The sequence below is a fragment of the Euprymna scolopes genome, chromosome 26, assembly GCF_053919585.1.
Source record: "Euprymna scolopes isolate OS-2025 chromosome 26, ASM5391958v1, whole genome shotgun sequence".
Lineage (NCBI taxonomy): Eukaryota > Metazoa > Mollusca > Cephalopoda > Sepiida > Sepiolidae > Euprymna > Euprymna scolopes.
In genome coordinates, this window is record NC_136507.1 from 19,181,103 (window position 1) to 19,207,110 (window position 26,008).

Below are 26,008 nucleotides of genomic sequence, written 5' to 3' on the forward strand. Positions count from 1 at the left end.
TATTTATAGTGCTAATCGGTGTAAATTCCTCTGTTCCAGGAAGGCTGGTATAACAATATATATATATATATATATATATATATATATATATATATATATATATATATATATATATATATATATATATATATATATATATATATACTTCAGAATAATTTTAGTTTAACAATCAGTTGGGATGGAAACTTGTGATTATAAGATTTACAAAATATTACTGGCGGTAATATTTTATAAGTATTACCCCATCTACATAAGAATTGCAAGATAGAGCAAATAAATGAAATCGTGATTAAATGAATTTCAAAAAACCCTTATTGAAATGAAGTGTTTGAGTTTCATATCAAAGATCTTTATTATTCTAAGCAAGACAAAGAATACTTTAGAAAATTTATCTCCTTAACCTTATAGGGTTTCGATGTCTACCATCTCATCAGAGGAGAGAAAATATTAGCAAATATTTATAAAGGTATGTGCCCTATTTACTCAAGTCAGTGAGACATGGAAGGTCAAAGTCGAAATAATTAATTAATCAGAAGTCCTGTAGCAAGAGGATTTGAAGAAAAGGATATGAAAATTGTAGATCCAGATTGCGTGGTAAAATCCATGGTGGGCGTTTTTTTTTTTTTTTTTTTTTTTACAGCAGTTGAGTAATAAGATCCAAGTTGTATACCACGCAATCTGGATCTACAAGTTTTTTGAGATTGATTGAATCACAATTTAATATATATATATATATATATATATATATATATATATATATATATATATTTCTGGAATATACCATTATTTGTTGAATTTTACAACTGTTCTTTTATCCTCATTCATCAACCATGAAGTTTTTTTTACACATCATTTCAAATTTAATTTTCAATTTATGTGCTACTAAGCCAAATTTATAATTATCCTTTTTTTTTTTACAAAGGGGTTACCACATATAAAGGCCTGGAGGCCACTCAGGAATAAGGATTAATATGTGTATTGTGGTCATTGGGTTAGTTTGCATAACAATCGTTTTTAGTGGTAATTTGGTATAATTAGATTATTTACGAGGACAGTTCAATATCAACTTGTTGACGGTTCAATATCAACGTGTTGAAGACAACAGTATTGTAGTCAACTGGAAAGAAGACGAGCGCAACAGAGTTCCACAAGCAAGCTTTCATCATGGAATCCATGTTTAGGCATAGACACCTATGGAGAGTGAGTGAGGGAATTTATTGATAGTGATTTTGGCTAGACGAGGAGTTTTTTGTGAAAGATTGGCGAGGGTGGGCTATAGATTGGAGCTCAGTCAAACACTTGCCATGAAAATAGCGATAGAGTAGGGACAGACATATATATTATTCCTTAATTGGAATTCATTTTTGAGATAAGCATTATATATTAATTTATTCTGAAGATAGCAGTTTCAATCCCACCCAAAGCGTGCCAGAGGTTAAATGGCCAAAATGTGGTGAGACGACAACAACTACGGATGGCAGTGATGGCTGAGAATGAAGTTAGGAGATTCGAAGTTCCTATCCGCCGCGGTTACCACCTGACGAAGGCCAGAGGAATAGTTTGCCGAAACGTTGGGAATAAACAAACCCAATAAAAAGATAAAAAACAACAACTAATAAAGATGAGAATAATAGTCCGAAATAAAAAATAAATTAATAGAGTAGGGACAGGCTCGTAACGTCTCTTCGAAGCGAAAAGGCATCGCCTACTAGATAACAAAGTCTGTTTTGAACTCAAGGCAGGATAGAGTCTTAGAGTAGCTCCTGTTCAGATTTTGCTATTAGCATGTCCTCCAATAAGATGAGCCATTCGTTGAAAATCTATGGATTACGGAAAAAACTTTAATAATTATTTGTACTCCTTTGCTCAAACAATAAATTTTGTTGTACTTCTATATGATTTGATTCAGAATTTCCATTTATGCAGTGACGCGCTAAGAACTTTTTCAGGGCATGTGAAAAGAAAACGGTGTCTCGGTGGGACACAGGCATATAATACATTCCTCTGCAAAGGGCACTTTAAAACAGGAGTAAAAGGGGCGGGTAGTTGGGCTACCTTATCACCTTTCTCTGCACGTACCTGCATATATATATAATATATATATAATGTGTGTGTGTGTGTGTAAGAGAGAGAGAGAGAGAGAGAGAGAGAGAGAGAGAGAGAGAGAGAGAGAGACAGACAGATAGACAGAATGAATGCAGAATGAAGGAAAATCAAATGAATGGTTAATTATTTTTTCTTTCATCGCCATTAATTTACCCCAAAATTGAAAGTTTCCAAAAAATAAGGCTTTTCTAGAATTATGGTTCACAATTATTCTAAGGATCGGTAGATTATGGGAACCTTCAATAAACCGACTTTCTGAGATTTTTTTTCCAGACAAAAAAATACTCCAGGGAGTTGCATATGGTTTCGACTGAGTTAAGGCATAAATACTTATTACAAAATATTTAGTTAAAGTATTTCAAGTATGCGAACTATTAAAGATTGTCTGCTATGAATATTTTTTTCAGATTTAAAAAAAATCCCAGGTCGAGCAAAAGGTTTTTTCATTTTGCAAATTCACAACAATCTTTAATCGTTCGCATACTTGAAATACTGAAAAAATTAAACAAAAAACCTTTTCATGTTTTTTGTCTTTCTTTCGTTCTTTGATTTTTGCCTTCTTTCTTTCTTTCATTTATTATTTCTTTCATTCTTTCTTTCTTTCTTTCTCTTCTTCTATGTGTGTCTTTCTCTTTACCTTTTTCTATCCGTTTTTGTAGCATGCCTCTCTCACTCTCTCTCTCTCTCTCCTTATATATATATATATATATATATATATATATATATATATATATATATATATATATATATATATATAATAAAATATCAATCTACCTACACATTCATATCCTGTATGTATATTTACTTATATTTTACTATATGCATTTACTTACATACTTACTTTATCCGAAAATTGCAGATACCGGCCATCCTCTCCTCTTAAATTTTTAAAATTTTTTTATTTTATATTTCATTTTTTATTTTTTTATTTATTTTTATATTTATTTATTTATTAATTAATTTACTTATTTTTTCCATTTAGTGTCTTTTAATAACTCTTGTTGATATTTTCTTAAGTAATAACCTGTACATTTCAGTTGGTCTCTTTTTTGCCCCATATTTTTCGTGCCTTTTAACGTCATCTTTTCTGGGTCATTTTGACATTTGTTTTTCTATTTTATATTTAATTCTATCACCATTTAATCTTTTTCTCTTCTTCTTCATTGATTTTTCTTAATGACACCTTGTCTCGGCAGCCGTGTTAAACGCATATCTTATTTTTATTTTATTAATATTATTGGAATATTTTCTACTTTTCCTTGTACATATTTGTGAATTATTCCACGGATTTCAACCTTTTGGATTATTTTGGGCCATCTTCCAATTACGGGATTTCCTTGGATTTTACTTGTGCGAATGGAAATTTAATTAACCTTCTTGGATTTACATTTTTGGATTTTACCGTCATTGGATACGTTACTTTCACCTGACTATCCATTCACGTGAAATCACCTTTTTCTTCACCATATTCCCTCTGCTTCACTTTTTGTTATCAAGTAAGATCGTTGATTTACTTGCAGTTTCATCAAATACTTTTGTATGCAAAATCCGATCCCGCATTTTGCTAATTCCTACCCTCTGATGAGAAGGAAAATATTTCTTCGAAACTCCGCGGATTAAGGACTATCCTCTTATCAAGTGTTTCCTTTTCAGATTAAATGTTTTTAACTCTTTTTCAAAGAGCTTTTTAACATGTTTTAGTAACTGATTGCTCTTATATATATATATATATATATATATATATATATATATATATATATATATATATATACATATATATATATACATACATATATATATACATATATATATATGCACATATTTATTTATATATGAATAATTATCTTTCTTATTCTCCTTTTATTTTCTTCTTTGCATTTATTTTTTAATCCTCTTTAATCCCATCTCCACATCTCTTTCGTACACATACATACTTCAAATAAGTAAAAACCTAACATTATTATTATTATTATGATGTTCTGGATTATCGATCTATTCATTCGTCTAATTAATTAATTCGATGTAAACAGTGAATTTCAACATCATGTACCGGATGAATTACACACACACACACACACACACACACACACACACACACACACACATCTTTATCAAAGCAAAACTTATTAAGGTAAGAAAACCTCAACACTATTAAGCGGAGCAAACAATAAAACAAAAATGAAAGATGAGGAATAAAAGTCATGTATAACTTTATTACATCATCAGAACAACAAGGAAATGTTAAGGGAAAAATTAAGAAAAAACTCTTTAGGCCATGGCATTTCGAAGCTAAATGCTTCTCATCAGAAGAGGAGACGGGACAGAATGACACAAAATGCAAATATAGAATAAAAGGCTGGTTTAATAACATTTAGATGTGGAATGAGAATGAAGAAATAGGATATATATATATATATATATATATATATATATATATATATATATATATATATATATATATATACACACACACACACACATCTCCAAATAGTTTGCCATATTATCCTATTCCTTCATTCAGTTATTCCATAATAACACAGATTGTAATGCTTACTAGACACCATCTCTGAGTGTATATCTTAAAGTCTCTCAGTAACGGAGTTTGTCAGGCCAACCTGGCACGAGGATACTTTTCCATAGAAGTAAACCCTGACTAAATATTCAAAATCACATAGTATTCGCAATCCAAATAAGATTTCCTCGCTATGGCTTTTACGAGGAATGGTGTACCTTCTCCAAGTGATTTTACCTCAAGTAACAGCACGAAGTTGGATACTCCACCAGACAAGATAAATTCTTATCCTGGAATCCAGTAAGACCAATCAAAAAAGATGTACTATAACATTTAAATGGTCAATTGGGGATAGGAAAAATATGTTCCCAATTTCTTTACTAACTCGGTGTTTTAGAGGTAAAGTCGAAGTTTAATGGAGTATTCGACTATGTATCTCATACAGAAACCATGTGTTAGCCCCTAAGAAGGGGTCGTTTGATTTCCGAGAACTTCGATGAAGTAAAATGAAACACCTAACGCACGTCATTCAAAAAGCATACGTTAACTGCCATCAGCTTGTTCAGTAGTGGTTGACGTTTATAAACCACCGACTGAAGATAATCATTTGGGGGTTTCACTTTCCTGGTTGAATTCCATTGACCGCCTCGTCTATAATTCATTACTGTTTGCGTCAAACCTTTTTTGTTGTTGTTGTTGTTGCAGAAATGAATATATGTAACAGAGCTCGGTCGTGCATATGCAAATGCGTACGAAATGCGAAATGACGTCGCTGTATGGAAAAGGACTATAAAAAGGAAGAGAGAGTACGTTAGAGAAGAGGATCACGTTAGAGATGTGGCTGACGTTAAATGTCGCTGTGAAAAAAAAAAGAAAAGAAAAAAAGCGAGTTGAAGTACTTTTCTAGTCTTTGTCTGCTTTGTGACCGAGGTTACAATGTGTTGGTTCTCGAACAACGTTACACACACACACACACACACACACACACACACACACACACACACACACACACACACACACCCGGATAATCAGCTATTAACTGATTATTATGAATTTTGGGGCACAACTTTTAAACGTAAGGGGGGGGTCGCAATGTTGGTTGTATTTAGTTTAATTTAGTTTCATATAATTGGGTTAAAAATGAGTATCAAAGTCTGCACGCCGCTGTTGGTCTCATGCTTAAGCACTTTCATTGCGAATCGCACAAATAGAATAACGTATCTTACAATTTTTTTTTTTCCACATTAATGGCGGGAACCAGGTCTGAATTACTGATTGCCGCCTCTAATAACGGAGGCTAATTTTCACGCTATGGCGCACGGTGAAATAGTTACTACCAGCAATCCGAATTAAGAAAGGATAATTTTCTACTAATTTCATAATAATTATTCATTAGTTACATTCCCGAAATAAATATTTTTCCAGTTTGGAGTGATCTAGCGTACAGGGTGAAACGATGAAATTGGCGCCATAGAAAAGACGACATGATTCAATTTCCGTTTGATGAAAACCGGTTTTTTTTATTTGTTGCAAACCATCTACTAATTGGCCAATTGTGTACAAATCCCAAGAGCGATAGGAGCCTTCTATCATGTCTGAAAGTGACACAATGTTCAACGAGCGAGATTGGACATGCGCTGCTGTAAAACTCATACTGTCTACCGATCCAAGTTATGACTACAGGACCATTACCAGCACCCTCAAAATGCATCGCTAGATTGCCATGAATAACAAGGACGAGCCCAGGGTGATGAAAACAAAGTTTCCGGCCACAGTTATTGTTTTTGGTGTAGTTTCAAGTGAGGGCCACATCATGCCACCTCACATCTTCGAAGCTGGCTTGAGAATCAACACCAAGGTGTACCTGGATGTGCTGAAGAGTGTGGTGATCCCCTGGTGTAATCAGGTAATCGTTGGCAAAGCTGGGTGTGGCAGCAGGACTCGGCACTGGCCCACAAGTCCAAAGAGACCCAGGCTTGGCTTCAGAAAGAGTGCTACAACTTTATAACCTTCTCTCACTGACCCCCCCCTTCCTAACTTGAACCCTCTGAACTACTTAGTTTGGTTATGCGCCGAAAACATCACTAACATGAACTCCCTCAACATCAAAGCCAGCGCTTGTGAAAAAGGCATGCTCCTAGTTCCGGACCCGTATCGAGGCGGTGATTGAGACTGAAGGCGGCCTCATTCTTTAGATGTCAGCCATACTACATAATCAAATTACCTGGATTGATTTTTTCAATAAAAGTTTTAATATGAAGCTGCAGTATTGTTTCCTTTAGGGCGATAATTTTATCGTTCCACACTGTATTTACTGATTAAGTCAAGGATGTCTGTGCAGGTCCGTCCGCGTAACTGATTCGTTTTCTTTGTTTCATTTTGCACTTATGTCTCTCTATAACCACGTCTTAAATAGTATTATAAACACACACATATACAGACGAATTTAGCAAGACTCGTTCACGGTAAACTCGTCTATGGAAAACTCGTTCACGGAAGACTCGTCCATGGAGAAGTCGTCCATTTTTGTTAGGTATGAATATTGGGCCAGTATTGAATAAATATCGAATAAAACCACATTTTATGGCCGTTCTTGAAGGAGATATTGTTTTTAAAAGAGAATACACCATATAATTAAAAAAAATACTTATTTACTGTCGTTTTAAAAAATAAAATTGATTTTTCTAAGCGGTCGTTTTGCACCTAGCTTGGTAAGTTTTTAGTGGTTTAACTTATTTTAAAGCGTTTATTTAGTTAAAAAAAACTAGTAGTCTCGAGCGTTAGTTTAGAACAAGAAAATGTCCGACATGAGAGGATCATATCTTGGGAGTCTCGATAATCGCTCAGAAATAAAAAAAAAATAAAGAAAATACTTAGGTAGCTTTAGTTTTAAATAGAGCCCCCTTCAAAAGAAAATAAATTTTAATATTTTTGAATATTATTTAGGAAGAGGGAAGCTTTTTAAAACTATATATCTCTCCAAAAGAAAACAATAAACTACAAAAAACTGAAATTAAAACGATTCTTTAATAACGAGAGCTATTTTTTTAAAAATATTTTTTAACAATGTTATTTGGTATTAGTGAAAGAAAGAAAGAAAGAAAGAAAGAAGATTAATAGAATTAAAAACAAAAACAAAAACAAAAACAAAACTAAAACTACCGGAAAATTTCAGAGAAGAATCCTCCTGTTTTTTCTTTTTTTTTGGGGGGGGGGGAGGGTATTAAAAAAATATCGCTATAAATAAGAAATGTAATGCCTAAACACTGGAAATATAAAAACCTTAATTAACTGTAAATAAAAAGCGAAATATTTTTTGCGGGAAAAAGGATGTTTTGAAAATTTATCGTATAGTCAATTTTATTTTTTATTTTTACTTCAAAATTGTTAAATCATTAACAAAAAATAACCAATAAAGATAAAGAAATTTATTTATCAATTTTACCAAAAACTGCATTTCCGTTATTCAAAATCTTTTTAATTTCATTTTTTGGTGTTGTTGTTTATTGTTTTGTTTTTGAGAGAGATATAGTTTTTAAAAAGCTCTCTCCCTAAAAAAAACAAACAAAAAAACTTTATTTTCTTTTGGAGGGTGTGGGCTTTTTAAAACTATAGCTACCTCAGTATTTTCTTTAATTTTCTATTTATGAGCGTTTATTGAGACTCCCAAGATGTGATCATCCTCTCATGTCGGATAATTTTCTTTTTTTTTTCTAAAGCGACACTCAGCACTACTTATTTTTCTTTAGCTGATAAACGCTTTAAAATAAGTTAAACCACTAAAAGCTTACAAAGCTAGCTTGAAAACGAACACTTAGAAAAAACAATTATATATTTTTTAAAACAATAAACAAGCAAAAATATCTTTAAAAAGTATTATGCGGTGTGTAGTCCCCTTTAAAAATATCTCATTCAAGAACGGTCATATAATGTTTTCAGTCGATGTTTTTTTCAACAATGGCCCAGTTTTCCTACCTAGCAAAAATGGACGAGTTTTCCATGGACAAGTTTTCCATAGACGATCTTTCCGTGACGGGGTTTCCGAGCACCATACAAGCACATAAACCAACACACACACACACACACACACACACACACACACACACACACACACACACACACACACACACAAGTGCACACAGAAACGCACATACAAACGCATACAAGTATACACACACAAACACACAAGTACACTCACAAGCACACACAAACGCACAACAAAACACACACAAATATACACATACACATTAAGACACACACACACCTACACGAACATTCAAACATACATACACAAACGCAAACAATCACACACACACAAACGCAAACAATCACACACACACAAACACACACACTTGGACTTAACATGGACTATCCCTTGCCGCCCATGACCGCTAAACTGAGTAAAAAGTCTACAGCCTTTCCAGGCGACAGATAATTAACGTACCGCATGCAGAGAGAGGCGCTGCTTGGGAAGTTATAGACTCTTTTTGTCTATGCCAGTTAAGTACGCAGTTTATTAGGTTCATCCACACATTCCTATATGAGGCTCTGTCCATCTGTTTATATATATTTGAAAGCACGTGTATTTTTCGGTTGCCCACACTAAGAATTGAACTTTCAAGTGAATATCACTTTTACAATTGATTTTTCCAAGTGCTCAAACAAATGTGTTACGGGCCCTTGCGGTCAGTTCTAATATGAATTTCGGGAGCCTTAAACATATTTACTTTCAAGTTATAAATATCACTGTTTATTACTAATTATTATTGCTACATATTACTATATATGTATTATATACAATTGTGTTCGTCTAAGCTTCAATTTACGGTCGCCAAACTTTCACGAAAAACACTCGTTTAACTGAAACCACTACAATAATCCCCCACACCCCACTCTTTAGCTGTGCCTAAACCTAAATGTAGATTCCATGAACAAAGTGTATCAAAGTGTAGTATCTGTTCTTCAGATGCTGCACTTCTATTTCTTGTTCTTTTTCGGCGGAGGAGAAATCCTTCACGACTGAGACAATTTTTATTTTTGTACCTTTTCTCCACGTTAAAAAACGACCCTGGTGTCTAACTCTGTCCCGTGGGGAGGCATAGTAAATAGGTACAAATATTAAGTGATTGTACAAGCAACATTTTGGTTCCGCGTACATCCGTGTTTTTTACACACCTGCAATTTTCGCGATCATAAAAACTGTAGCAGCCGACAGCCTTTACTAACAAGCAGAGCTACATCTCACAATTTCGAGATTTGAAATTAATTTCCGCCTGGCTTGTCCAATCATAAGCCAGGTCTCTATCACGTGACAGAGTATATAAAACGCAAAACCGGAAACCATTAACCCTCTTTTCTAGCTGGTCTGCCCAACAGCAAACATCGCCGTGAGTACAAATAATATTGACCTATATTAAATTACATCGTGTTACATATATTTTTAAATTCTATAGTGCGCTTTGAAGGTGTCTCGTGGTCAGTAATTTAGAAAATGAGCCCCCACCCCACTAATAAATAAATTTTGCAAAACTGAAATAATACTCCCCCTTCTCACCTGAATGTGTAATAGAAACAATTAAAAGAGAAATTTGCTGACTAAAAACGAAAATGCCGACACTCAGATTGTCCGTAAAAATCAGCGTAAAACTTTCCTATAATGTCGAAATGTATCTGAGGAAAAAATGTTTCCATTTTATTAATACACTAGCCCGGGTACCCAGCGTTGTCCGGATGTTTGGAGGTGTTTGTTGAGCAAAACCAAAAAACATTGGTAGTAGGCAGGCAGATTCGAACCCGTGAATGTGGAGACAGAGGTGTTTAAAAAAAAATGGTAGTAGCGTGGGGAGGTAAACAAAACAACAGCAGCAGCCAGGGTGAAGAGAGGTGTTAAAAAAGTGGTAGTAGGTAGGCAGGATCGAACCCGTGACGCGAAGGCGAACAAGAAAGTGAAAGAAAATCTGACGTCTTAGCTGATATCTTCATGACGCGACCGGAAGTCAAAAGCTTTGAAATTAATTGGAGTCAATCTAACAATGACAATGACCTGCTTAAATGTCGGCGAAAAAAATTGATCCGTCCTTGTACAAAACGTTAGGGCGAAGGAATTAATGTTTTTGGCCAATTTTTCGATATTTGTCGTCCAAGACGTTGAGCTTCAAAATGATACCGATCTTGTCGGGATTCGTCACCTCTGTCGAAAGTTTTTGCGAGACATACATACATACAAATATTTAAATAGACAGGTGAGATTTACATAATAGAATACTTTTTGCCCGTTTTAAACGATCAAAAAGTTATAGCCCATTGACTTAGAATGAGTGCTTTGTGCCAAATTGATGGCTGAATATGGTTAAATGTGTGCCCATTTTTGCATGAAATACTAATCACTATTAATATCTAACTATGCATTGAAGGGATACCATAATACTTAGTTCTTTGCACCGAATCATCACAAAGGTCCATAGAAAATTTCATCGGCTCAGTAGTTTTCAAGAAAAAGTTTGAACGGCAGCCTGACAGACAGACAGACTAATAAAGATGCATATATAAATATTATTCTACCACCTCGATCCTCATCGGAAGCTCAAGAAGTGTGAGAAATCTTATAATCTATATATATAAAAGCGAAAATGTGTGTGTGCATTTTTCTGTCTGTCCGCAAAAGGATTTTTTTTTCGGCAGCTTCTCGAGGCCGTCGCTCATTCTTAAAACTTTTTATATAATGTCAAAATCATAATATCTACAAGCTATGAACGGGGGTCGCGTGTGTTTTTAATTTGCCCGACTTTCAAAAGCTAAATATTCAACATTTTTTGATCGCCGCGTGTAGATTCGCCTTTTTCATATAATAAAAGCGAAACTAATGCGAAGCTTGTCGCTTCGTTCCCAGCGCGATCGCCGGGAACGTCCAATGGTTTTCCCCCTCCCATCATCTTGAGGAAGCCCAAACTGCCCCGGAATAAAACGGCCACAGCAGTGAAACAAAGTAAACAAACGCCAAAAACTGCCCCGTCATTGTAACGCTCCCTCGATGACTTCATTAAGCGGCCACCTGTCAATCAAACCTCTTTGACTTGACTCACTTTAATCGCTCTTACACTACCATTGTCGCCGTAGCGCAGGTGTTCGGACTCAGTCTATAGACCTAAAGGCTCTCGTTTCGAGCCCACATGCCACCAACCCCCTCTTTTTTTTTTTTAAAAACGCTATCGTTAAGTTTCCTTTTTGTTCTGATTTACCCCCCCCCCAACACACACACACCTACAAAAACCTGGGCAATGCCGAGTACCCCCACCCGCGCTAGTCCATATATATAAAAGGCAAAATGTGTGTGTGTGTGTGTGTGTGTGTGTGTATGTATGTATGTTCGCTTTTTGTGTATGTCTGCAAAAGGCTTTTTTCGCCATGATTCTCTGAGGGGTCGCTCCTTCTTAAAACTTTTTATATCGCGTCTAAATCATAATAACTACGACTTAACAACGGGAGTCGTGTGTGTATTTAATTTGCCCGACTTTTACGAGCTTGCCGCATCTTCGAAAAGCGAATGATCTGGCTTGCAGCGTAAAACTAGGTCAGATATCACGCCACTTCCTCGCACCTGTTTATTTTGCTTTAGAAACCTTCATATAACGCCCTTATCAGTTCCTCTCCATCGTGGCCGAGATGGTTAGGTGCCTGGCTTTTTCCCCTTTCGTTTCCACCTTTGCGTCAAGGCTTCGGGGTTCAATCCCACCTTCCTACTAAAACTTTTTTTTTAACACACACACCTCCAAACATCCGGGCAACACTGGGTACCCCCCGCTAGTTTTATATAAAAGAAAAAGGATCGAAATTGGGAATTGTAAAAATCGGAACATTTGGGGGTATCGGTATCAGTATCAGAATCGGAAAAATTGGTGCCTATTCTCTGATGCCAAAACGATTCTTTCAGTTGTCTTTTTTTATTTGATTTTGTTTAAAGTAAAATCTTCCATTGCTGGTAATAATAATCAAATAGTAAATATTTATTGACATTTAAGTACAAGTAAACTAAAATCTACAAGTGTTTTTCCACCTTTAGGAAAATATCCTAAAAGTATATTTAACATGTATTTTTACGAAAATCGGGGAAAATAACAATCTTATAGTTAAATAATTAGAGATTTATAAAGAATCGGAATCAGGATTGGTAATTGTATTGTAATCGGGAATTTAGTACGGAATCGCTAATTGTATCGGAATTGGGAAAAATATTGGAATCGTCTCATCACTAATATATATATATATATATATATATATATATATATATATATATATATATATATATATATATATACTATAATAATTATTAAATACCCACAGACAGTAGTGTTTCATCCTTTCGGGAATCATCAGTGCAGGGTGTCACGATTAACGCCAGTCGAGAGACTCGAACCCCAGCAACAGAAGTCATGTCTGGCTTCATTAGCAAGCATCCGAACCACTAGGCTACCGCGAACCATGAGAGATACAAGTTGAAATTTAAATATTTATTCTTTATTAAAATGCTTTTAGCATCAGTCATAGTGATCTTATCATTATATGATGATCTGTGCATATTAGCAAAGTGGACCGACTTTATTACAACTGAAACTGAAAGTGCTCAACGATAAGAAACATGTTTTTAAAGGGGCTGATATATATATGAGAAAAGTCTGTATTCCAAATTCCAAGATGTTGACCATTATACAGTTTATTTTGTTAATTACCCTGAAATGCACAATTAGTGACAGCACCTGTTTCGTAGCACAGAAATCATTCAGGTAATCATTATCTCAGTTTTTTAATTTATTCTGCCCTTAACTAAAATGGCGTAATGAAATTGAAAAATCTTTGCAACTTTTTTTCTAATTTTCGGATCTTGTAATGACGCCCATATTCTCTTATTTTCCTTTAAAGTTGAGAGGTTATTTTTCTTCTGACGAGTTAAGGACGGAATAAATTAAAAAAAAAAATGACATGATAAATACATAATTCTGCGCTACGAAACAAGTGCTGTCAAGAATTGTGCATTTTAACATAGTTAAAGAAATAAACGGTAAGATGGTCAACATCTTGAAATTTGGAATATAGACTTTTGTCAGTTATTTGTTATATGCTCTGTAGTTTCATTGAGCTTTATAAATTAAAGGACTGGTATCAATAAAAAAGGGAATATAATTGAATAAGCATATTTTCCCATAAACATACACGAAAAGAATATAATTTCAATTTACAAATTAAATAAGTTTGTAAATTTAAAAATAAAACAAGTGAAGCATGCATGGTCCCCCGTAAATGCGCAGTGAATAAGGCATAAAAAATGACTAATTTCACCCCACCCCTATTTAGCCCCAAAAATCCCCAGGGGACGTTAAATCCTGGTGAAAATGAACAACCGGTGCAGTTTTAGGCTTTAATATATGTAAATTTGAGTTCTGCACCATGCAAAAAAAAAAAAAAAAAAAAAGAAATGACTAAGTCCATCATGTGCCCCCCCCCAATTTAGCCCAAAAGTCCCCAAGGCCTTAACATTTTTAATTTTGAGTTCAGCACTATGCGAAACTGCTAAATAGACATACACAGAAAATTTTGGACAAATATGGTAAAATAGTCCCAAAAATGGATTGTTTTTATTAGCCCTAAAAGAGCCCCTGGGGCACACCCAAGAGTTATCGCGAAGTATAGACAAACAAAATTATATAGAAATCAGTTAGTTAAAACTTTTCAGAAAGTTTTATAAAAATGCAAGGCATCAATTGTTTTTTTTTTAATAAGCACAAGAGTGTCAATGTTAACCATTTTAACCCGAAAGTCACCTCTAAGGGGACAACCGGAGGTTTCCCGGAAAATCTGTTCTGTTACTTTTACTCACATCATGTTTAATGTTTGTGCAAAATTTCAAAAAATTCCAAGGCCTAGTTATTGAGAAAAGTGCGGACAGACGAACGGACGAACGGACATGGGTGAATTTACGGGTCTACCCTCCTTTTGTCGGAGGACGAATAAATATTAGTATTAATATTCATCCCAACTAGATGAAAAAAGCTCAATATTCAAGATAGAGCAATAGCATAAAGACAATTAGCATTAAATTCTGTAAATTAAATTTAACCTTTTAGTTTTCGACAAGGAGTACAAAGAAAATTAAATTAAAATTAAAAATTCATTTATAAAAATAAAAGGTAAGAATTTCATTTTCCTTGTACCTCTTGTCGAAAAATAAATTGTTTTAAAATTTAATTTACGGAATTTAATTCCAATTGTTCTTATCAGAGACTAGTAATAGGCGTCCGGCATAGCCCGGTCGTAAAATATGCTTAAATATATTTTATTTTATGCAGATTTCGTATTTATTACAATAGAGTCAATTCTCTATCGATAATTTCGTATTATGTTGTATTGTTGTACCAAATATATAATCGTGATTTCAAAAGTAATAAATAAAAAAAAATGACTTGGGTGCCATCAACTAGAATCGAAACTGAAATTTATTTCACTTCAACCTGAGACGTTACGAGTCAGCCATTATTGGATAATAAATAGCTAAAAATTAACGCATGCGTAAAAAAGCAGTTTAAGCCGATTTACGCTTGCCAAGTTTTCATTTCTGTCAATTTTGACTCCTTAGCAACTATTTTGATAGGTGAAAACGAAAACCCATACAAAAAATGCAACTGGTTGAGTTGTTTTCTGCAATTTTTCGTTTCGGTAGAGATACAGTTTAAAAAAAAAAGGGGGGGGGACAGACAGACATAGCGAGTTTTATAAATTTGATTGTTATTTTGGGGGGTTTTGTTTTCGTTGGGTAATTTTTTCCATTGTCATAAAAGTAAACACTAAACGCCGACAGAAACGTATAAAACAAAAAACACATAAAAGAAAAAAAACAAACACATAAAAGAAAAAATAACAAACACATAAAAGAAAAAAACAAACAAACACATAAAAGAAAAATGAACAAAAAATAAATAGATAAAGAGAAAATAAAAAGTGATTTACGATCAAGTTCAAACTTGTAAGTTTTATTTTTTATTTTTTTCATTTTGGACTATGGCATTTTCGCCCACCCCCTTCCAACTTCTCGACACCCAGCTGTCTTACCGTGTTGTTCTTATCTACCCACCGCCATCGACACACACGCGGCGAATTAAAGTCGTCGTTTTATTTTGTTTGTTTGTTCTTATGGGTGACCAGTACCGGAAAGCTTAGATAACCTTGCTTATAGAACCAACTGACCCGAAGACGTAAAAAAGTTAAAAACAAAAAGAAAAAAATTCCCCAAACAGACGCTATTTCGTCAACTTTTTGGATAATCTAATTTTATTTTTTAATTTCTTAGTTATATTTTATTATTTCTTAGTTATTTATAATTTCTTAATTATATTTTTTTAATTTCTTGGTTATTATTTTTTTTTTTAGTTATTAGTTTTTTAATTTTTTAGTTAAAAAATTTAGTATGTAATGTAATTAGATTTTATCCGGGAAAACGGGCTGCTAAAGTGTAAAAATTTAAAATTTGGTACGTGGGGGCCGTCGTATTTTTATCTGTTTGCTAACTGTTCCACGAATACGCATGCGTGAATGGTTCAGATGACAGATTCATTATGTTAAGAATAAATAGTTTTCTTACCACATTGTAAATATTGTGTAAGAGTGGCCTAATGGTTATCGTACTTGACTCACTGTATTTAGGTTTTGGTTTCGATTTCAGCTCGCGTATTTTTTTTTTTTTTTACTTACAAAGATTTAACTGTTTAAAAAACCCATAATACTCACATGCACATACACTTTCAGTATGAATTAGAATATAATATCTATCCGTATTTTACGACCGGGCAACGCCGAGTGGCCTGCTAGTATACCTATATAATTTGATATATAGAGTTCTATATACTAACGCCACAAACTGAGAAGTAGCTGATGAATAAATTTCTTTTAATAACAAAATGAAAGATGCTTGCTGTCACTTGATACTTACCTTGTCCCATCTTGAGGCTTTCTCAAAGAGCAAAGGACACGTCTGGAAGAGAAGAGACAAAAGAATTAGATTGACAGAAACTAAAATTAATTGGTTATCTATACAAGTGGTCGTCAGCTGATGATTCAAGATAGTAAATAATATTAATAACTAGCAGGAAGAACCGACGTTGTCCAGGGTTGAATTAGTGTAACGTTGTCCGGGAACCCACACGTTGTTGTCTCAGTCGCAAAGCAGATAAAGACTAGAAAAGAACTTCACCTCGCTTTTTTGTTGTTGTTGTACAACATTTATTTTCTCATCCTCTTATTACCACTGTGACGTCCGTCACTTTATCGTCTTCTCGAACGTTATCGTCTTCTCTAACGCGATCTCAAACGTTATCTCCGTCTCTAACGTGATTTAATTTAAAAAATTTTTCCCCCAACCGGTGACATAATTTCGCATGCATTTGCATACGTGTGTCTGCGCTACGTTACATTCAGATTACTGCTTGGTATTTTTTTTTTTTTTACTATATTGATGAATGGCCCTGTCGGTGGGGCATTAGAATACGCCGACTGCCCCCCTGCAGAGGGTAAAAGTCCCTCAATGGGGGGTCCTGGATATGACCTTAAACTATATCCAGTGGTGAGGCCCCAGCTTGTGGGCTTTGGGGAGTGTGGAGCCACCCTTTAATTACCATTGCTCCCAGGTCCACTCTGACCCGGAGTGGTAGTACCTGTTAGGGTCCCAACTATGGGTTGAATAGAAAACGACTTGAAAACAACAAATATATTCTATTAAAAACTTTTTTCTTCAAAATCTTTGGATTCGGCATTAAATAACCCGAAAAGGGTTGATATGCCGTAAAACAAAAACCAACCAAACAACCAACCAAAACTATATTGATGAAACTATATTTAGGAAGGTGAATAAATAATAAATAAAAGCTAAAACTAATACGAATTCCCACCCTAGGAATCATAGCCCGCAACCAATTTTCTAACAGGGAAGAGGAGATGTGTGTGATGAAACAAAAGTCTTCTACGGCCTAAATTTATATTGTGAATCGTTTTAAAGTATTAGACAAGCAAGACAAATTAATCCGGAGTTAAAGGGGAAGAAAGAGAAAACAGAGAGAAAAAGGAAAGACAAAAAGGAAAAAGGAGAGAGAGAGAGAGAGAGAGAGAGAGAGAGAGTGAGAGAGAGAGAGAAAAGACATGAAGAGAGAAATAAAAGAAAAAAGAAGGATGAAAGAAAAATAGAAAGAGGAAAACAAAAAGAAAAAGAAAGAAAGAAAGAAAAAGAGAAAGAAAGAAAAAAGAACCAGAAGATTCTTTCTCCATGATATTTTTCTTTTTCTTGTTTTCGCTTTCTCTCTTTCTTTTTTCTTTTTTCTTTTTCACTTTTATATTGTGAACAGTGTTTAAGACCAAACAAGAAAGAAAAATAGAAAGAGAGGAAAAAAAAAGAAAAATAGAAAGATGGAAAGAAATAAACAAAAAATCTAAAAGAGAAATAAAGAAAAAACAGGAAAAGAAGAAAAAAAAGTAAGAGAGAAAGAAAGAATGAATAGAAAGAGAAAAAGAAAGAAAAACAAAACAGGAAAAAAGTACGAAATAAGAGAGAGGAAGAGAGAAAGAATAGAAAAAAATATATAGTAAGACACACAAAAAAAGAAAAAAAATTGCGAGAGAGAGAGAGAGAGAGAGAGAAGAGGGAGAGAGAGAGAACGAAATATAAAAAATGTACAAAACTATTTATCTATATAAATATCAATCTTGTCACGCAAAGTTAGGAAATGAAATGACGAAAGCATTTCAAGCGTTTAGGGGAAGGAAGAAAGCAAATATTAAACCAGATAAATAAATTCGGAAAAAAATCATCGCCTCAGTCTCCATAATAAGACGGTTTATTTATTTTTTCCTTTTTATTTCTGTGTATATTGATACGATTTTCTTTCTTCTTTTTTTTTGAACTTTCCAGTTTGAGACGTTTTCTTCCTTTCTTCTTTCAAATTGATCGATTGAGACCTTATTTTATATTAATATAAATATTAGTCCGACAAAGTATATCTTTCTTCAGTTTTTGATGTATATATATATACACGTATACATATATATATATACACACACATATATATATACACACACATACATATATACGTATATATGCCCATATATATATATATGTATCTGATGAGAATAATAGAAATAGTATTCTGACGATATAGAAATGAAAAAGAAACAAATGAAGTTATATATCCATTAACGTTTCATCTTTATTGTAAGCCTTCTTCAATTCATTTATTCAGAAATCTTACAATAAAGACGAAACGTTGATGGACATGTAACTTGGTTTGTTCCTTATATATATATATATATATATATATATATATATATATATATATATACTAGCAAAAGTACCCGTCGTTGACTGTGTTCAAAAACAGCCTACAGAAAATGGACTCTGATTTATGAAAGTATGATAGGCTATGATTAGGAAGGATTGTAAAGAGATAGCTTCGAATATGGGGGTATCAAAACCAAAGCAAAATATGTTGAAAGTAAAAATAAAATAGATAAACCCCATAATTTATTATACCATACCTGTTCACACTGAAACACTTATCACAATATTCTGTGGATCTATATTAAAAAACCTTGTTACACTTTGTGACATATTTCCATTCTTTGGAGGTCAGGCGCGAACGAGCACCCCATAATTTTATTATACCATATTTCTTTAAACTGAAACATAATTAACAAAGTATACTTACGCAGATAGATATGAAAAGTCTTTATTAAAGTTTGTGCCTATTTTCATTCTATGGAGGCCAGGCACGAACGCAGACCCCACAATTTTATTATAGCATCCTTATTTAAGTTAAATCATACTTATCAAAGTATTCTTATGTACATCTATATCAAAAACCCTTGTAACCGTTTTTTTTTTTAATTTTTTTTTTTTCATACTTTGTGGACCAGGCGCGTACGCAGACCTCACAATTTTAATGAACCACTGTTCTGCCAGATCAAACATACCCATTCCTGTGTCTCGATACATCTTTATCATTATATGTAATCAGTTTTTTAAAAATAGTCAACCATATAGGAGCCTATTCGTGACCAGACAGACACACACACACATACACACACATTCAGCTTTATATATATATATATATATATATATATATATATATATATATGAAGATTGCATCATCCTTGCAGATGATTGCAGTCCTGCCCTCTCCCTAGAAAACATCACCAACCCCATCCCCCAGTTCATCTTACATGGCCACGAAGGTGGCTCTTCAAACCAGCAGGCGACTTATATGGCCTGAAGCAAAAATGACACATAAAGTCAAGTATCTGGCCCGGGTTAACGGAACCACGTTGTGATATGGTGTCTCTGTGGACAACCATATGCCTCCTCAGACCTGCTGTCGATTTGCACTTCCTGCCACACACCACACAGGTTGTCTCATCAAGTCACGGAGGCAAGGGTACACAAGGGCGTCTTTCGTGTGACATATATATATATATATACACACACACACACACACACACACATATATGCATACACACACGCAAACCAACATGTGCGCACACACACACACACACACACACACACACACACACACACACACATATATATATCTATAAAAGTGAACGTGTCTGCGTATCTGTCTGTGTGTCTGTGTGTGTACATTTCCCTACACAATAACGCTGTCAATTTTATGTCTACAGACTCGAAATTTGATATACAGGGTACTGAGTTTTGGGAAAATCTATGTGATTGGTTTTCGGCCAGAAATTTGGCTGTTAAGGAGTCAAAGTTTAACGATTTGACCTTTGAGAACTCTACCAAACTACTCCGATAATTTTGGGTGTAAACACTTGAAATTTTAGATATATGTTCCTTGCACACGGATCTAACTTAGTAACTTAATTTGAGCCCAAAGCAATGACTTTTAAGGAGTGATAACAGGGGTCAAAGCTAAAAAAAATTGACTGCTTTTTTTTTTTTTGCTCAACATACACCTCCAAATACCCGGGCAACGCTGGGCACTAATGCTAGTATATATATATATATATATATATATATATATATATATATATATATATATATATATATATATATGTGTGTGTGTGTGTTAGTGTGTGTGTGTGTTGTTTTATTTTTTATTTCCGTTTTATCTGTTTGGTTACATATGTTTCGGATGTTGGACCATGTTTACGATCCAACAGCCTCGTCAGACCTTACAGAAATGGTTGTTAGCATTCGGAAGAAGTATTTTAGAGGAAATACGAGAAAAAAAGGGGGGTAAGAGATAATAAGGAGGAGGGGGACGGGTATCGAGAATATTTAAGTTTTGAAGGTTAAAATGCATTCGATTGTAGTGTGTGTGTGTGGGGGGGTAGCAGATTCAGGTAAGCGTGGGTGGAGATGTCTGGATATAGGGAGGGAGGGGAGAGAGGATATATATATATATATATATATATATATATATATATATATATATATATATATATATATATCCAGACAAGCATGAAAAAAAAAATGAAACACAAATTCAAGGTCCAAAACTATCTAACGATATATGTGGAATTAACAGAATTCGACCCCGTTTTCAGCAATATAAATTACATATGAAAGATGCCGCTGTATTCTTTGCCATAAACACCACCTCATAGAATGTGAGGACTAAAGGACAAAATGAGCAAAGCGAGAGTTACAAGGCTGTCGAAACCCAACGTCGTGTTTTAAAAATAATTCTTTAATATTCAAGAGAGGAATCGCAAAGACGTAAGTATTTTTGCCGGATGAAAAAAAAAAAATCAAATGCATGCTTCGGAAGTAAAAATTTCAAAGCTGAACGCGTCAAAGATATTTTTGTAATGAAGGATAGGCATTCATTTTTATTCGTGCACTTGCAGCGAGTGGGAAAGATTGAAACAAAAGAATGCTTTGTTCGAAGTTCACAACAGACTTACACCGGACAAGAACCTTAATACATCAGGGAAGAAGACATATTGGTTTTGATTTGGACTATTGATAAAAAAGAATACGCCAGATTGAATTTAATAGAACGTCTGTTCGTTAGAAAACATTATTGATGTGCGCGCGCATGCGCGTGTGTATTATTTTTATTTATATAGACAAGTATTACATACTCGCTACACTAAACATGCTAATGTTTCGGAACAAATTGGTATATTAAACAACCAAAACTTTATTTCTCTTTTCTTGATGAGGAACAGTTGTTTTTTTTTTTATATACTAATTAGCTCCGAAGCGTTTGTATGTTTAGTGTAACGAGTGTGTAATACTTGTCTATATAAATAAAAATATTATATTTGCCTCTTTTTTTATTGAGCATTCTTAATAACCTCGTTTTAATTTATGGGTGTACTCTCCTGATTACATTTAACCTGGTATATATGAGTTGTGATACAGCAAAACAGTACTGCATGTGGATGATTATAATGCTCTTTATCTTTAGTTGAGCATATTGAGAAGTGATACACGATATACCATTAGCGTATAAAGCGATGCTCTTTGTGTAAACAAATCGAGCTTAGGCATTTGAACAATGTCAAAACATCGTTAATTCACTACCCGCACAGCAGCTGCTGATTAGCGTAATGGTTCAAAGCCTTGCCTGTCGTACGGGCGGTCGGTTTCGATCCTGGCTTGAGGTGGTTGCCTGTCTAGCCGCACTGATGAGCTGTGATACAGCGTAACAGTACTGTATGTCGAGGACTAATATATATATATATATATATATATATATATATTAATATATATATATATATATATATATACTACCAAGAAGGCCGACGTTGCCCGAGATTGAATGATGATCAACGAATGTTTCACATTTTCATATTTTTATTGTTATCGAAATCGGTAAAATCGTCCATTTTTTAATCAAATTAACTGATTGACTGCTCTAGTTGGGGATACATCGCGATGCACTGAGAGGAAGCTTCACGTCTCACCGCAGTGACTTAGTTTACATTCTCATCTTATATGTAAATTTCATTAAGCCAGGTTTTACTATATTTGCATTTTGTATAATTCTAGTCATTCTCCTCTGTTGATGAGAAGCATTTAGATTCGAAATACTATCGACTAAAGAGTTTTTTTTTCTTAATTTTCCCCTTAACTTTTTCTTATTGTTCTGATGATATAATAAAGTTATATATGACTTTTATTCCTCATCTTTCACTTAGTATATATATATATATATATATATATATATATATATATATATATATGTGTGTGTGTGTGTGTGTGTGTGTGTGTGTGTACGATATCATATAGTCAGTAAAAATCGCAGAATGTATAGGTGCATAAAGTAAACATAACTGATAAAGCAAAGATTCCAAGAACAGAAGTCAGCATAGAAGCATCTATACTTCGCCTAAAACTTTATCACGCTTTGTTCAAGAGTATATACATCGTTCCAAATACGCATTGTTTTCCGACATTAAATAGATCCTAAGGATTTGAGAAGTCGTGAAACAAACAAACAAACAAACAAACAAAATCAATCAATAAGTCGTTTCTGATAGACATTGCGTTGCGGAAACATAACTGCAAATGGAGCTGTACAAATTTAAGGCGACACTAAGAACGTTCTTTGTTCGGGAGCGGTTTAGAGTTTAGACACCAAGGAAAGATAACTCGTGCAGTGTTCATATTTATATCTATATAATTAAACGCACGAACGAGCGTTGTGTTCAAATATTTGCCAATCCTTTATTTGAACAAATAGCTTTATGTCTTACTTTCGCCCACTAACTGTCTGGGCGACCAAATCCTAAAAAAAAACAACAACAAAAAAACAAACAAACAAACAAAAAAAAAACACAAGCAAACAAATGGCAACAACAATTCGACCCTTGTCTAACCTGAATAACTAAACTGCCAAATCGGATTAATAGAAACGGGATCGTAAGTATAAACTGAACTATTTACTTGCATTGCATAATCTAACTCATCTCTCTTTGTTTTACTTGGGAGTCACCACTTATCAAGGCCCGAAGGCTATTTGAGGATAAGGGCCAATGAATGTAAGATGGTAGTGTAGTAATCGTTAATGGTGTAATTTAGGTAGAATTTGATTATTTATGGGGACGGCTCAACAAAAAAACTTGTTTACATCGATTTGAAGGCTACCATGTTGTATTCAACCGGGAAGTAGGCCAAAGCAACAGTGTTCCACAGATGAGCAGTTCTGTGAAAAAAAGCTTTGTTCATGCGAATCTATGTTTAGATTTAGGCACAGATAGACAATGGAGGAAATCATGTATAGTGGTTGTAGCTAGTTGAGTGTTTTTGTGAAAATTTGGCAAGGGGGGCCATAGATTCGCGTTCAGTCGAGCACTTGCCATGAAAATAACGATAGAGCAAAGACAGGCTCACGAAGTCTCTTCTGTGAGAAAGAGATTGCAGGGATGAGAAAAGAGCATCACCTACTAGATTTCGAAGCTGGTTTTGAACTCTATCGATGCTGAATAGGGCACACCGAGCAACTCTTGCCTAGATGTGTCAACAGTACTCCATTTTAGGGCGTATTTGGCTCTTATGCAGAGGATTGCATCGGCAGTGAGATACCCTTTTTTTTTTTTTACACAGTGATCACCACTTATCAAGGCCCGGAAGCCACTCAGGGATAAGGGTTATTGCAAGTACATTACGTTAGTGTGGAGATTTGATGAAGTGTTTACTTAAGGGGGCGGTTCATTAGGAATTTGTTAACGTTGGACTTGAACACATCCAAGTTGTAGTCCGGTGGGAAGCAGGCAGACGGAACAGAGTTCCACAGACGTGCAGTTCTAAGAAAGAAGCTTTGTTAATGAAATCCACGTTTTGATTTAGGCACAGATAAAGAGTGGGGGAAATTTTTCACAGTGGATTCAGCTAGACGGGTGTTTTTCGTGAAAGATTGGCGAGGGGGGACCAGAGCGATAGAGTGATCCAACCGATTTTCCAGCGATATTGGCGACAGGATTGGTGTATGCGTTCCATTTTAAGCTAGAAGTGAAGGTCAGTTCTTGAAGGTTGTCAAGATATGTAGATTCCCCAAGAACGGTTTCTGGTATATAAAATATAACATAGATATCTATATTGCCGGTGGCGGTGAAGCAGTGTGTTTAGTGATGAAGGAAGACTGACCAACTTATCTGCTAATAACTAGCCGACAGAGACGGATGACATTGTTCAAAAATGATCCCCCACTCTAAATTCAAAAAAGACCTTATTTTTATTTCTTTTCAGGGTCTTTTTTTAACAGCGTTCACTGATTCTGAAACAATCGTAAGCCACCTATGACGTTCTGTTATTTGTTCTTGGGTTTTGCAAAAATAGAGCTAAAACCCCCAAAAGATTCACAGTAAAAGCCTCTTTCTCACATTTAAGATGTTGCTAGTCTTTCTCTGCTCTTTCGTTATTTTCCTGGTAGGTGCTCGACTGAGCTTCAATCTCTGGTCCCTTCCCTTGTAAAACGTTCACGACAAAAACTCGTCTACTTACAACCACTATCGATAATGTTCCTGTATCCATCGGTGTACTTTAAGGAGAGCAGAAAGTGCATCGTGGGTCCACCTTCGACAGCCATGTAACTTTCGCTTCCCTTATTTTGTTCTTTCAGTTCTCATATTCCATGAACGATGTTTGTGGCAAAGGGGGAAGAATTGCTGTTTTCTGGGTTTTAATCTATTCCGTCTAACACTTATCGTTGGCAATTTTTTTTTTTTTTACTTTGTAGTACTATTTTTTAGCTCGTTACATAAAGTGGCTTCATATTTTGTCTGGAGTGATTTCTATGTAAAAAGATTAAACCTGTGTTTTGCCCATCAAGTTCAATTCTCAAACCATTCAAATATGAATAAGCATTAAACCCACTACTTTTATTTTGATTCAAAGGCGAAGTTCTTTACAAAATAATGCCACAAATTAACCTTGTAACAACTTTTATTATAGGCATGGAATCAATGCCGTCGGTGAAAAATGCTTGAGAGAATCATTGAATCTTTTTAACATCTTTGGAAAACAATAGAATTCTTTCTCATGCATTTGATTGTTTTTCCCCTAGAAAATATATACAAGATGGGGCCAACCGACTCGCAGCTGAAATCGTTAAGTGCTTCCCATACGCAAAAAGGGACGGTGTCCAAACTTCCAAATAAAGCAATGGCATTACATATTGAAAAGGGCTCGTGGCGCAACGGATAAAAGTGTAAAGAGATAATCAATTCTAATTTGTATTATTGCGACTATTCAAACTACTAATCTCATTTAGTTATTCTACGTGGACACGTAGCGCAACGGATAAAGTGATGATTATAATTAGTTCTAAGTGGCAGTTTTCTGGAGGTTGAAGTACGGACGATAGTTAGAAAAGAAATTACGAATTAATT

The 26,008-nt window shown here is 34.5% G+C and overlaps 1 protein-coding gene across 1 annotated transcript in view; it reads right to left on the reverse strand.

Annotated features, from left to right (window-relative positions):
* LOC145247943 (uncharacterized) overlaps positions 1 to 26,008 on the reverse strand; it is a 211,300-nt gene that overhangs the window by 80,592 nt on the left and 104,700 nt on the right. The window contains exon 2 of the mRNA XM_080109585.1: positions 16,596 to 16,637. Within this exon, the coding sequence (XP_079965711.1) occupies positions 16,596 to 16,605 (10 nt within the window). The 5' untranslated portion in view covers positions 16,606 to 16,637. The remainder of the gene's footprint in view (positions 1 to 16,595; positions 16,638 to 26,008) is intronic.